General features: G+C 50.4%; 1 protein-coding gene across 1 annotated transcript; it reads left to right on the forward strand.

Annotated features, from left to right (window-relative positions):
* Positions 1 to 1,386: 1,386 nt before the first annotated feature.
* LOC103781905 (glutamate receptor ionotropic, kainate 3-like) lies at positions 1,387 to 9,368 on the forward strand (the record flags this gene model as incomplete). Its single annotated transcript, XM_008949633.1, has 3 exons — positions 1,387 to 1,494; positions 5,255 to 5,368; positions 9,093 to 9,368. Coding segments are annotated over 3 exons (498 nt in total), but the record flags the coding sequence as incomplete, so codon positions are not given.
* Between the last annotated feature and the right edge of the window lie 4,600 nt (positions 9,369 to 13,968).

Genomic DNA, 13,968 nt, shown 5'->3' on the forward strand with positions numbered 1-13,968 from the left:
CCCGGAGCCAGGCAGCCCCGGGAGGAGCAGGGCTCAGCACACAGCTGGGCTGGCTCCAGATGGGTACATTAAACACTCCCTGTTATCCCTGGCTCCCAGGGGGCTCCGCAGGCTCCGTGTCCCACAGGAAAATCACCTGCACAGCAAGCTGCACAAACTGAGCACAGCCCTCCCCAAAACCCACGGGTGGCAAGGCTGGGAGGAGGCTCTCATTACTGCTTGGGAATTAATGAGGAAGAGCATATTTACTGGGAAACATGTCAGTCATTGCACCCTGAGAATACATTATGCCACCTTTGTCATACTGGGCTATGTCAAGGCCCCCCACCCATATGGGAAAGATATTAGTCAGCAAGCAGCGTGCACTGAACTGCTCAGGGCAAAAAGCCTGAGTCCCAGCTCCACACCACTGAGGTGTGACCCCGAGCAGTACAGCTCGTCAGAGCCTGGCACTGACATCCCAGCACGTCCCAGCCCCGTCCAGGGCAGAGCAGGCATCACAGGCCGTGCTGTCCTGCAGCACCCGCCCTGCTAACACAGCTAGCACGGCCTCTCTGGGGCTCTCCCACATCCCAAATCAGACAGATTAATTCTGGTGGTGCTGCAAAGTGTACAGTGGAAAAGAAATGGGATCATAGAATAATTCTGGCTGAACTGAATCTAGATACCTCTACCCTCAGCTCCTGCTCAGAGTAGGACTAGCTCCCGAGTCAGACCAGGCTGTGCAAGAACTTGTCAGTCAAGTGCTGAAAGGCTCCAGGAATGGGGCTTCCCCAGCCTCAGCGGGCACCCACCTTGTGCTTATACTGCCAAAAGCTGAACCAGGGTATTAACACAGCACACGCCCACCAGATTCCCAGGACCTGTTTCAAAACAACAGGGACTGCTAGCACAGACTAGCTCTTGGCCTCTTCTGCTCCACTTTCCATCTGAAAGGAGGGAGGGAAGTGTTCAGGACATTTTAACTTCCACACACCTTGGAAGCACCAACAGGTTCATGCAAAAAAGGATTATTTATGAGCTTGACTGGAGCTGTCCCAAACGCAGGCTCCCTGCAGCCCAGTATTTATCAGCACCACAAGGATAAATGCAGCACACAAGGATGCCATGATAAATGCGAGCGGTTTTCTACTGACTCATCATGTCCTGCAACAGCTGGTGAACACAAAAGGTGCGAACAAAAATTGTAGCAAGGACTGCAAGAGAGTTAAGAAAATCTCCAGCTCTGTCTGCAGTCTGAAGAGTGACGGGGGTGATTATTAATTAATCGTGCTCTTTGGGGAGAAAGGACTGGTATAAGGACTAATTAAAAGAACATACAGTGGAGGGCAAAAGATTATTTATGATACCAAGTAACAGCCCTGCTACTTTTTCTCCCTTTCACAGGCACAATGGGAAGGATTAACGGGACGAATTGTCTTTAATAAAACCAGTGGTTTACGGACAGATTTTGATTTGGATATCATCAGCCTCAAAGAAGATGGTCTCGAGAAGGTAGGCAGGGTTTGTCGTCTCTGCAGATGGCTTTGTCTAATTCTGATACTCAGGCAACGGAGAAAATGGTTGGTGGTTGTATTGTTTCCAGGTTTTCTGGTTTTTATATAAAAGGATATTTACTTTGTCAGACTTCTCAGATCCTTTTCCATGCCTAGACCATGACTCACTAGCCCTGAAGGGACATGTGTGGGATTACAGCTTGTAGCTGCAGAAGTGCTTGTGGCACTTTCCTGGGATAATAGAAGCAAAATAAACTTTCTGAGCAGCCATTAACCTCTCCTTGCCCATGCCAAAGGTGGAAGGAACAAAGCCTCTCCCACCCCCATCTTGCTGGGCTTGCTTACAAAATGTTGATTTTTCCCTGAGGAGGCAACAGCTCTTGAAAGCATCATCTTGATGTGACTTCCCACAATGAAAACTGCCTACGGCCTGGAAATGGCACCGGCTTATTAGAGCCCACATTCTGCAGGAGGAGGCAGTGCATATTTCAGTTATTTCTTCTCTAAGGGACAACAAAGAACAAAGCAAAGTGTGTTTTTCCTGGCTGGCTGGAGGGATCTCCTTCGGTGGCCATGTTTGCCCGGCCACCCTGAGACGACACTGCACAGAGGCTGCAGCCTCTGATCCTCCTCACTGGAGCAACCTCCTCTGGGCACAGGCCCACGGTGCTGACGTGCAAATCAGATTCCCAGGAGCTCATGGGGATTTCATTTCCTCTTACTTAATTACTTTTTTTTTTTTTAAAAAAAAAAAAGGCAATATGCAAAGCATTATAGCTCCTGGAACATGGGCTTCAAGGTGAGATCAGATCATTTAAGACAAAAGAGAGCAGCAAGTGGCCTGGAGTGGAGAAAGCCCTGCAGAGGGGACAGTGGCTACCGGCCATGAGCAACGGCCACGGGCTGGGCTCTAACCAGGCTCCAAGTAACGGCACGGAGGCCACAGAGGGCTCCAAGCCTGACCCCCTTCTGTCAGTGGCTCTGAGTCCCCGTTCTGCTAAAGGGCTCTTGCAGATTTACAGGAGCAAGTTAGTGACTGGGCAGCAATCCCTTTCTGGAGCAGAGTCTGCTTTTGGACAGGCACAAGGTGCCCCATGACAACAGGGATGAGTGCCCAGTCCTGTAACCTCTGGGCATGGGGACAGGTTCTGCCACGCGGGAAACGCCGGCCGGGAGCGGAGGGAAGGAGCTTTCAATTATCCATGCAGCCAGCGGCCCTACGTGCACAGATGACTCCTCCAGTTAAGGCTGGGGAATTAATCACACCGTGCAGGTAGGCAGCCCCGGGGGCTGGAGGCAGCAGTTTCATCAGCCCTCCTGTTCCGAGGGGCTGGATCCTGCATCGTGAAGCTTGACTTCCCCGCTCCCCCCTTTCTACAGCTTGTTTTTCCTTGGCTTTGAAATAAATTGTTGCCACACTTTCACACCACAGCAGTGGTTCTTTGCTTCATGTAAAAATCCTCAAGGTCACCACAGCACTCTCCTAGCAGGTATTATTTTGGTGTCAAATACAGAATAACAAAAACATTTCAAGCAAACCCAACGACCTTCAGTCTCGGCTGCAATCAGCCAAGCCTCGGCAGGAAGGAGGCAAGAGAGGAGCAGGGGAAGTCGCCACCTCCTCACAAGAGCCGAGCAGGAGATGATCTCTCTAGCTTGACTTCTTTTTTTACAATATACTTTGTTTATAAAACAGAGTCTAAACCAAAAAACCCAACGTGTCTTGTTGGAGTATAGTGGCACTGTCAGAGAGCTGTGTGGGTGGAATAATAGAAGAATGTGTGAGTATTTGGATACCAGGTGAATCTAAATGTTTAAGTACAGCTGTAACGTCCCTCTGTCAAGCCAACACTCCATGGGTGTGCTGGAGAGCAGCTGCCCCAGCTGGATCTGTAGCTCTCGTGTGTCACGTGAAGCCCCTGGGAAGCCACCAAACCTCGACGCACACTCGTACAGCCATTCAAACTCTGTACCCAGCAATTCAGAGATTTCACACTTCCCAGAATTATTTTGTGAAAGCTTCTTGTCGGCTCTGGAGGGGTTTTAAAGTATCGATGTCAAACCTCTGTTGAAGCTCAGTTTCTGTCAATAGTTAATCTGAAATAACAAAACACCAAAGTACAAACAAATCCCATACGGATGGTGCATTATGTATAATAGCTTATGTTTGTTGAGCTTTAGGATTGAACTCCTGATCCTGATACCTCCTGGATGTTCCAGGGATTACAGATGTATTAACTAAACCTAATTATGTGGAGTTTGACTATCTGACTTGCACAGTTCTCTTAGTGCACTTCTTTCCTTTTTCTTTTCTTTTTTAATATTTTAAACAGATTAATTCAGTCTTAAGTGCCATATATTTAATTTTCTTAAAGACAACTTAGCAAGGCACAGTTAAGTGACTCTGCAGTGCTGCAGAGCTCTCTTAGACTTGCTTCTCTCTCCCCATGCAGAATAACAATCTTTTGACCTTGCAGCTGTTGAGTGATCGAAGGGAGATATGGGGGATTACTCAGGTTTAACCTGAAATATTTAGAGCCTTTCACAAAGTTCATAGAAACTCTTCGAGAATTTATGACATTTTTTTTTGCCAGGCAGCACTGCTCATTACAGAGTCTCTTTTTGGGAATGCAGTAAAACCAAGTTCTCCCTTCGGACTGCTGAAGAGACTGAAGAATCTTAAAAATAGCAATAAATAAAATATCCGAAGCTCCTGGCTCCCCAGTGGGTTTGAGCTGTCTGCCTTTGGTTTCTCTCTGAGTCCCATCTCACAGTTTGACCCTACAGAAGGATCACTCTGTTCCTGTTTCCATGTGGGCATTTAGTTTTTCTCCCCATCAGCCTGGCTGTGTGGCCACCCTGCTCTGTTTGCTGGCAGCAGTCCTGTATTCCTCCAGCTTTCCTCACACTTTATCTCACTGTCACAGTCCTTTAGCCAGTCCTGCCTTCAAAGTTTGTTCTAAAGCCTCCCCAGCACTGTGGAGATCAGGTTAACAGGCTTAGAGTTGCCCATATTACTTCTCTTACATACAGACACGTTTTGCTGTTTCTGGATCAATAGACTTCTTCAATGTCAATTAATTAACGTTGACAGCTTGAGAAGAGCACCTCAAACTGAGGAGGAACGCAGCCGCCCGTGCCGGTGCCCAGGCCTGAGCCAGTCCCTGCAGCTCCCTCCTCGGGGTCTGCTGCCAGGGCCCAGACCTCTCGTTGTGGTGGACTGCCCTGAAGGGGTGACCAGGGCCCTTCCAAGGGGAAGAAATGTCCACCTAGTTTGCCACAGTGCAGAGGACAGGAACGGTCCCTACCAGGGGTTTGCAGAGCTGGTCGAGTGATTTTTAATTCTCTCCACCAAAGCAAACTGGCAGTATATTTTTTGTGGGTATTTTTTTTTCTTTTGCTCTGCTTTGTCCTTGCCCAGAGTTGAGTCTTCAACGCAGCTTGACTGTTTGTTCTCACAGTACCTTTGCAAACTGCTCATTCAGTCTCTAAATTCTAGTCATCATCTTCTTTCATGCACCTGCATCAAAGGACAGCAGAGGGGTTGTTCATTATACATCTACAAGCAGCTGGAGTGACCTGCACCTGAAGGGTTAATGTGAATCTTTATTCAGGTTATACAAGACAATAATCTCAGCTTTGCTTCTGTTTACTGTAGATGAAAGAAGCAAGCTCCAGTTTCCAGGCCAGTAGGATGCTGAGAGCAAGTGAGGAATGTAAGCCAGGTGATCATGTGTTCATTTGCTTCTTTATTTCAGGTTGGAGTGTGGAGCCCTTCCGACGGTTTGAACATCACAGAAGTTCCCAAAGGACGAGGGCCTAATGTCACAGACTCGCTGAGCAACAGATCTCTGATTGTCACCACTGTCCTGGTAGGAGACCAGCCTGTCTTTGTCCTCCACCCACAGACCTCAGGGGTATCTGCCCCCGGGCCTGGGCACCTGCCGCTCGTCCTGGCTGAGCTGCTCCACTCCGGCTGCCTGCCCAGGTGCCCTGACCCCCCTTGCTCCCTGCAGGGAGCTCCAGGAAATCTCCCAGTCACCCATTCCCCAGCAGTGCCTGGGCAGGTGGCACTGCCCACCTCAGACCGGAGCGCTCTTGTTACGGAAGAGAACACTCAGGACCAGAGCCTCAGCTCAGCCCTGACAACCCTGCTTCATTCCCCCTCTTAGCACACGTGTGACAAACTAGTGAGGAGCAATGCTGTTACCCAGCACAGCAAGGCTCCTGAACAGGTCTCCTCCGCTTCCAGCTGTCGCACTGGTTTTGTTCTCACACTCACTATTGGATTTGACAGCAGGCATCAGATCAGAATGAATTTTTATTTACTACCTAATGAATTATGACTGGTGCCGTTGGTTTCTGTATGGCTGTATTACACAGCACAGGCTCACGGCACATCAACAGGCAGCAACAGAAAATATCAGCCTGAATATAGCTGATAAAAATATTCAGGCCTGAATGATGGCTTTGTCTGTGGAAAAGGCCCTCTTGGTTCTGTATTCTCAGGGAGAATAAAGGTGCAGATGGCAAAGAGCCAGCGGGGGATGCGGTCTCCAGTCTGGAGAGGCATGAGCCCTTGTGATGTCCTTGCCTTCCCAAAAGGACTTGTCCTGATAGAGTCAGGGTTTGTATCCTAGAAGAAAAGGGACCAAGGAAGTGCCCAGAGAACAGAGAAAGGAAAGACTTGGTCCAGGGCAGAAGAGCTGGAACCAAAGGTCCTGCATCCCTCAGCAACATTGTATGACTGCTTCTGCTGGGCCCCTTGCAGCAGGGGGTGTGCACTCAGGCACAATACACACACAGTTTGCTTTGGGTTTTTTTTCCTTTGCATTTAAGCATTCTGGTTGTGTTCAGAAAGCAGAAGTTTAGGCAGTGTTTTGCTAACAGGCCAAATGCAGAGACCTGCCATGCCAGGTTTCATTGATTTTAGCAAGGTAACCTAAAATGCTCCCAGGACCTGTACATAGGAGATGAAAATTTTTAGGGCATCATGAATAACACATCACATCAAGTCACTCCCAGGTGGAGGATCAGCTCTAAGGGAATTGTTCAGCTCGTACTGTGGCTGGATAAAACTAAACAGAAGTTATATAATGCCTCCTCTTCCCCCATTCTCTTTAATGAGAACTGTGCAGCACACTGGGGAGGATCCCTGGGGTGGGATGGGTGGCAGCACTGGGGAGACAGCTCGAGAGGCAGCAGCAGAGCTGCCTGCACTGAGAGCTGGTGGAGCTCCCGCCCTCAGGATGGCAGTTCAGGATGGGATCCCAGTGAGGGCTGTACAGACAGGAGTGAGGGAAACCAGACACGATGCATCTTGTCAGGGGTGAGATGCCAGGCCAGAGCTGTGGAAACCTCTGGGTCTAGGGCACGATCATCACTGTGCCTCAAAGACTGCAGCATAATGTAAAATGATGGACCCAGAGGAAACCTGTCAGCCATCTGCCTTTGGCATGTTTTTTTGGGGCAACATTTTCATCCCGTGCATGTACAAATTACATGAGTACAAGGGTGATATCAGTTCCTATTAATTTTGCCATTCCTCAGGCCTGCACTTGTGTTGGGGTTATCTACCTCAGAGCCACAGCTGTCCTGCAATTCACTCATCTGCAGAAGAAGAAAATGTGCTTAGACCCAAGTTCTGCAATAACTGCATTTTCATATGCTGGATTCTAAAAAAAAAAAACCACCCTGAATTTTATTTGCATTTGCAACACCTTTTTGTACTTTTGCACTGGTGTAAATGGTAGTAGAAAAGCCGTAGGAGGAACCTTTCAAAGGAAAAGCATGGAAGGTTATTTTTTCCCCTTTTGCTCATATTGCAGTGACTTGTTGGAAGAGAAATATTACCCCAGCAGCCAGCGCCACTCTCCCCAAGCAATATGGGAACTGTGAAGTTATGAAATTGAGGGCACCTTCACTGAGAAATCGATTAGCAAACTGAGAGCGCTTGTGAATTGGATGTCTGGCCATTTTCAGTAATAAATTGTGAAATAGTCCGTGAATAAGTGGTTCACAGAGTTCAGAATTACCCCCTAGGAAATGTTTGAGACCTGGAGATACATTACTGAAGCGAGCGGCGTCCTAATGTTCAGTGCTTCGGCTGTTAAATATGTATGTAATCCCTACAGCGCTTCCCAAAATTAATAGTGCTTTATGGCTGCTCTGGAGCCGCTGTATTTATATCAAGATCCATAGATTCAGCTGATCCACAACAAAGCACTAATTCCAGGGAAGAACACTGAGGAGCAGGCTGGGGAGAGCAGGGTTTAACTGAGCTGTGTGTGCCAAGCTCAACTCTATAGGCACAATGTTACCCGGTTTGCTTTATGATTCTGCAAATGGAGAACTCCCTATCCCGCGTTCGGGCCAAGGTGGCACCTCCTGTGTCCCTGCCCCAGGGGTGGCAGAGGTCTCCACAGCAGAGGTGGGGGCTGGGAGATTGTGTTGGGAGACAAGAACCTCCAACCTCCAGCTTGGCACCAGCTCTGGGTCCCGAGCCCCCTCCTCAGCACCCCACCACACCGGGCATCTTGGCAGCACTCTGAGTGGCACCCCAGACCTTCCCACCTGCGACTTCAAGGCCCGTTGTCCCCATGCAGTACCCCGAGGACTCCAGCAATGCAGCTCGCTGGCCAGAGCAGAACCTGAGCCCCCCCTCGCTGGCCACACCACGGGCAAGGACAGTAGCCTTGCAGATACCTTCAGTTCAAGCCCTGCATTAGCTGCTGCTGGCATCTCACCCTTCCCTTCTAGCTTCTGCCTGCTGCCTACCATCTTTTGCCATTTCCATCTGTCCACTACATGTTTTCTCCCTCGGGCTCCCCAGTGCCCCTCGTCCTCGGTGACTGCCCAAGCCTGGTGTTCACCAAAGGGCTGAGCAGTTTGCTGTGTGTATGCAAAGTTCACCTGCCAGGCTCTGCTAGAGGTGAGGAGCCACAGGGCAAAGCCTGCTCTGAAGAACTTCATCAGTTATTTCTCACTTGCGCTGGTGCTTGGCGCTGCTGTGATTAACAACATCCCCCAACCTTCCCACAGCAGCCAGAACTGAAGCAGAGAGCAGAGACTCTCCCTGGGCAGCAGCCGGGCCCCGTGTCCCCTCAGCTAGTTCTGGCAAAGAGGGGAGTGGGCTGGACTGGGGAACGATCCGGGCTGGCCACCACGCACAGCTCCCTCGCCCTGTGTTTAGCTCACCAGGCTCCTGCTCGCCGCAGCAAACGGGCACTGCAGTGCAGGTGGGCTGCACTTCTGCTCTGTGGAACCTGGGGTTCCATTTGTCCTCCCCCCTTTTATTGTTTCTCAATACTTCATTTCCAGAGCATGAAATAGTTATTTTTCTTCCTGAAATCCTACCAAATGGAAAACAGTTGGCTGCTCAGAAGAGACAAAATTAAATTTTGTGGGGTAAACAAGGTTGCTAATTAGCTGATGTGCTGTGCAAAGTTAATTTATTTCCAGCATGTCACGCTGCCAACCGTGCCTGAAGAGCCTGCGCCCGGTGGCTCAGGCTGACCCGCGGGGCTGGCCCTGCCCCTGGTGGGGGCCGGGACCCCACTGCCCCTGAGCGGGGACCTTTTGCCTTCCCGCGTGCAGGAGGAGCCCTTCGTCATGTTCCGCAAGTCGGACACGGCCCTGTTCGGGAACGACCGCTTCGAGGGGTACTGCATTGACCTGCTCAAGGAGCTGGCCGTCATCCTGGGCTTCAGCTACGAGATCCGGCTGGTGGAGGACGGGAAGTACGGGGCGCAGGACGAGAAGGGGCAGTGGAACGGCATGATCAAGGAGCTCATCGACCACGTGAGTGACGCCCGTCCGCGGCACGAGCGGCCGGTGGCTGCCAAGGGGCAGCTGTGCCCGGGCTGTCCCTGAGGCTCCCTGCAGAGGGGGGAGAGGTGCCCACTGCTCGCTGGCTCGGGACACCCGCAGCGAGCTCCTAACCCTGCCTGGGCTCTCTGTTGCATGACTCGTCCTCAGAGTATCTCTTTGCCTGACTCTTCCAAATCCTCATTTGGAATTTCTGGCAATGGACATTCTCACAGTACAGAAACGGGCCCCGTGGCTCCGGCTGCAGACCCTCCCCATGCTGGGATGCAGGCTGGGCACACAGGGAGCAGGGAAGAGGCTTCTCCGAGGCCTGGCTGCACCCTGGCTGTCCCGAGCCTGAGCAGTGTGTTCCCACTCTCCCCAAGGAGGCTGCTGCTCTGCCCCTACAAACACAGGCCAGGGCACACCTCTGAGGAGGCTCAGGGACCCCAGCGATGCCCCAGACACATCTCAGCTGAATCGAGATGATGTGTCCAGACTTCAAGAGCAGGTGCACAGGAGGCAGTCTAAGATATATCGGTTTTTCATAAACATAGCTTATTTCCTAGTATCTCCTGGGACAGGAGCTCCCCCTGCAACACAGCACCTGTGCTGCTCCTTTCAGAGCCACTTCTAAAAGCCCATTAAACACCAGTAAAACCGTCGTGGCAGCTTTACCCTGGCAGCTGCCAAAAAGTCACCTAGTCTGAAACCTCAACTCGCGGCCAGAGATTGCTCAGTTTCCTAATTAGATATTTTGCCTCCAGCACATCCTGTGATCCCAGAAGCCCAGTTAAGAAGGTGTTTTTATGAATCTCTGATTCTCAGAAAAGGTCTCTGGAAGAAAAGATCAGGACAAAACTAATCTATGATCTCGGCAACCCAGGCAGCAGCATAAGCAGTTCTAGAGCTGTAACACATTCAGAATGTCCTGCTCAAGCAGGGCAGCCCTTGGACACCCTCTCAAGTTCCTGGCTACGATTTGAAAACATTGCCTAAGCAGAAAAGAGACGAAAATAATCCCACATACACAGCAGCTGTGATGCTCTTAGAGTTCACGTGAGAAGAATGTATTTGCTGGGTGAGTCACTTCAGTCACTGAGCCTCGCTGGGAGCAGAGAACGGGGCATTGTCTGGCGGTGAGACTGCGGCGCGGGGCTCGGGGAGCTGGGCCGTGTATCCGGATTTGGCTTGTCTGCCCTAAATGACATTGGACAAGTTGCTTCTGTGCAATACTTCCTCCATCTGTAAACTGCAGATGATAATGATTATGTCCCTTACAGGGACAAACTGACGCTCAGTCAGTCTGCAAAGGACGCTGCTGTCCTTGGATGGCTCAGCCTGGAGAAGGGGCAGCACGGCCAGGGCGTGTGAGGACAGCCCTGGGGAGCAGGACCTGCCTCCCACAGGCTGGGCAAGCCTACCTTTGTGTGTTTGCACCCAGCAAACTCCTCACAGCTCGAGATACAGATTTTACAGGCTCTTATGCAACAGCCTTCCCAAGTGAGGCCAGTGCCCGTGGCCCGGCGGCAGAGGCTGGTGCTCTGCTGCTCTGAGTGGCGTGTGTGACACAGGCAGGGACAGGCGCGGGGCACGGGCTGCGGGTCTCAGTGGTGAGCTCCAGGACATGGCTCCTGCCGCCCCGCAGCCCTGCTGGGACCAGGGTCTGTGGCTCTCTCTGCAGTTTGCTCCAAAGCAGGAAATAAGATACAGGGAACAGAAGCCAGACTGTCATTTAGTCCAAACCATGTCACTTCCAATGTCCTGCAAGGTATCACAGGGCTCTCAGGAGGCCTTCAGCCACTGCCAGAGCTGTGGTCAGCTAAAAGAGACAGACCAAAAGGAAGGTATGGGGAACAACCTTGTGAAGTAACAGGAAATTCATGGTCAACCTACAGTAAATTATTTCTTGGGTAACTATTTAAAAAGCAAATTGATGTACAGCAACAGGCAAGGACCAAACCCCCTCTTCTTGCAAGTTCTACTGCAGCATCCAATTTGCACTCTTGCTTTCTACCAGGAGTGGCTGGTGCACACCTTGGAGTGATTTATAACCATTGCCCAAACCCCAAATGAAGCCATTATTTTCTTTATCTGCATGTCATTGCTTTTTATAGCAGTGTTTATGTAAAGCATTAAAAAGTGAAACTGCAACCAGATGGGGCCTTTCCTCAGCAGCAAAGCATCTCCAAATTGTGTGGGGAAAGGAACAACTGATTGGCACTTCGCAATGGGAAAGTTCAAACTTATTTCACACCTAGTAGGAAAAGTGTTGGAGACAGCATTCAAACAAAGTTGTAGTGATGAAAACAGGGCTGCCCACACCGTGAGTTTGATATCTGGGCTGGCTCTCCTCCATATTCAGCATCTCCTTCTGATAAAAGAATTGAGATCATTCAGGTGGGAACATAAAGCAGGTAGGATCTGGTGAGGTCCAAACACCCAGGCCAGGATTAACTCCATGCAGACAGCCTGTGCATTGCTGAAGACCAACCTAACTCCTGTGCATCGACACTTTGTCCCCCTGGACTGCTGTGATGGACCAGCACTGGTGGGCTGAGCGGACCTGTGGGCCTGGCTGAATATCCTGTGCATAGGAGAGGGTGCTCCTGAGGTGAAAGAAGAGGTGAAACCAGTGACTGCTACACTCGGAAGGGCTGAGAGCCATGGGAGCAGCAGACACTGTGTACCAGGATCAGCCAGGTCCAAAGCTGCAATTCAGTGCAAGGGAGATGGGCTAATAAGGGACAGCCCGTCACTAAGATGGGAAATACAGAGAGGAGCTGGGCGTAGATGGCGACCAGGGCAACCCTGGATGGTACCGAATTACGGCGTCTCAGGGACGATGGTGCCCACCATGCAGAGGTGCAAATCACAGCACGGGGTGGAGGGCAGGCTGTTCACGCAGCGAGCTCTCATGGCTTGTTTTGGAGTCACACATTGTCCTCCTCCCCCTGTCCTCTGATCCAGACATGCCTGGCCATAGGCAGCAAAGCCTTAGGCTATGATCCTTTGTAAAATTGCTTTGTTTCTAGTCTGGCCTTAAGCATAAACAGGAAAAGCAACAGCAGTCAGAGGAGCTCACAGCATGACCCTGTCTTCCAGGTCCCCAGCAGTAGATGTGGAGAAGACAGCCTCATGCAGTTAGGTGCAAAAAACCCTGCCCTGCTGCCTTTCATCTGCTGCTTGTCCTTCACCACAAAAAAAAAAAACCCAAACATTTGGGCAGAGCTCAGGCGATTCCCTGGAGAACGAGACTCTTTCCTCACCACAGCTGGTTGCTTATCACCACTCCCCCAGCCACTCCTGCAGAAAAACCTCAATCAGAGGCCAGGAGAGCTGAACTCACTCGCAACACTGGCATTTGGGGAGGTTTGGGACACCCAGGTGATAGGAGAAGCTCCTGTGCCACAATTAACGGGGAACCTGGCCACTGTCCAACCTCCTCCTTTCCTGAGTAGTGAACCGTTATTGATGTTTATTTATAGAAATTATTATTGATACACACAAAACAACACTGTGCACCGTGGCCCATCCATTCTGATTTACAAATTCTAGTTGTCTGGCAAAATAATGGCTGCAAATCCTCCCCAGTTTGTGAGCAGAATCACATAAAACCAGCAGAATGAGTTGTTCTGGACATCTTGCACAAACTTGGTCACAAATAAAACTTGCCTGCTGCTGAGACAGTGCATATCAAATTTCCATTCAATCTGAAACCTCATGAGGGAATAAAAAAGGTATAAAAGACAACAGGGTTTCTAATGGCAATCCCTGCCAATGGCAGCTATAGAGAAGATGCAATACCTACCCTTGCAGAAGACTTATGACAGTTGATTTAACACCTTCACAATAACTGGGCTTTTACTGACAGTAAATTCTGGCAGAAACACAGATTGCCCCACACTGCCACATTCCCATTGATGTTCCTGCACTGGTGCATGTTTATTTCAAGTGCTGTGAACTGGGGAGTCATTCAGAAGCCAAGAATAGGGAAAAAACAATTTCACTGGATGAAGTCTCCTTCATCTCTTGTTTAGACACTGCAGAACCCAGTGCTAGGAGGAGATGGGAACCAGACAAAAAAGCTGGCTGCACTTTCTCCCCCAGTGCTCAGCATTGTTAACTGGGTCAATGTGGATCCACCCAATGATCATATTGAGTGATCCAGGCGATGGAAACTGCTGAAGAGTACGTTGGGAGCCCTGGGTTCTCTGCTTGCTTCTGCAGGTCTCTCTGGACCTGCCCTCCCCTCCCCTGACAGCAGTTGATAGGATAGGGCTTGTCTCTAAAAACTGGCCATTTTCACTGGGATCCTACAGCCTCTGACATCCCTTTGGTGCAGTGAATGGAAGCTCCCTCGCTGGAGAAATTCCCCAAAGCAAAGAATACAAGAGGCTCATCAGGACTTCATGGTCCTCATTTCTCCTCTTCACTGACTGCTGAGTTTTCCCTGCTGACACCAGTTCTTCCTTCACCGCTGATATGAAATAAATTCATTGACAAAAATTATGTCTCAATTAGGACTGAAATTGTAAGAGCAGCCATTAAGAGCTGGAGTGAGACAGTTAATGCTGACCCTGTGCGGGGTGCCCGTGGTGCCAGGCTGAGGTGCCCGGGGTGCTGCCAGGCACTGCCTCGCTCCCCTCGAGCCGAGCGCTCTCCC

Source organism: Merops nubicus, unplaced genomic scaffold (assembly GCF_000691845.1).
Source record: "Merops nubicus isolate BGI_N331 unplaced genomic scaffold, ASM69184v1 Scaffold34471, whole genome shotgun sequence".
Taxonomy (NCBI): Eukaryota; Metazoa; Chordata; class Aves; order Coraciiformes; family Meropidae; genus Merops; species Merops nubicus.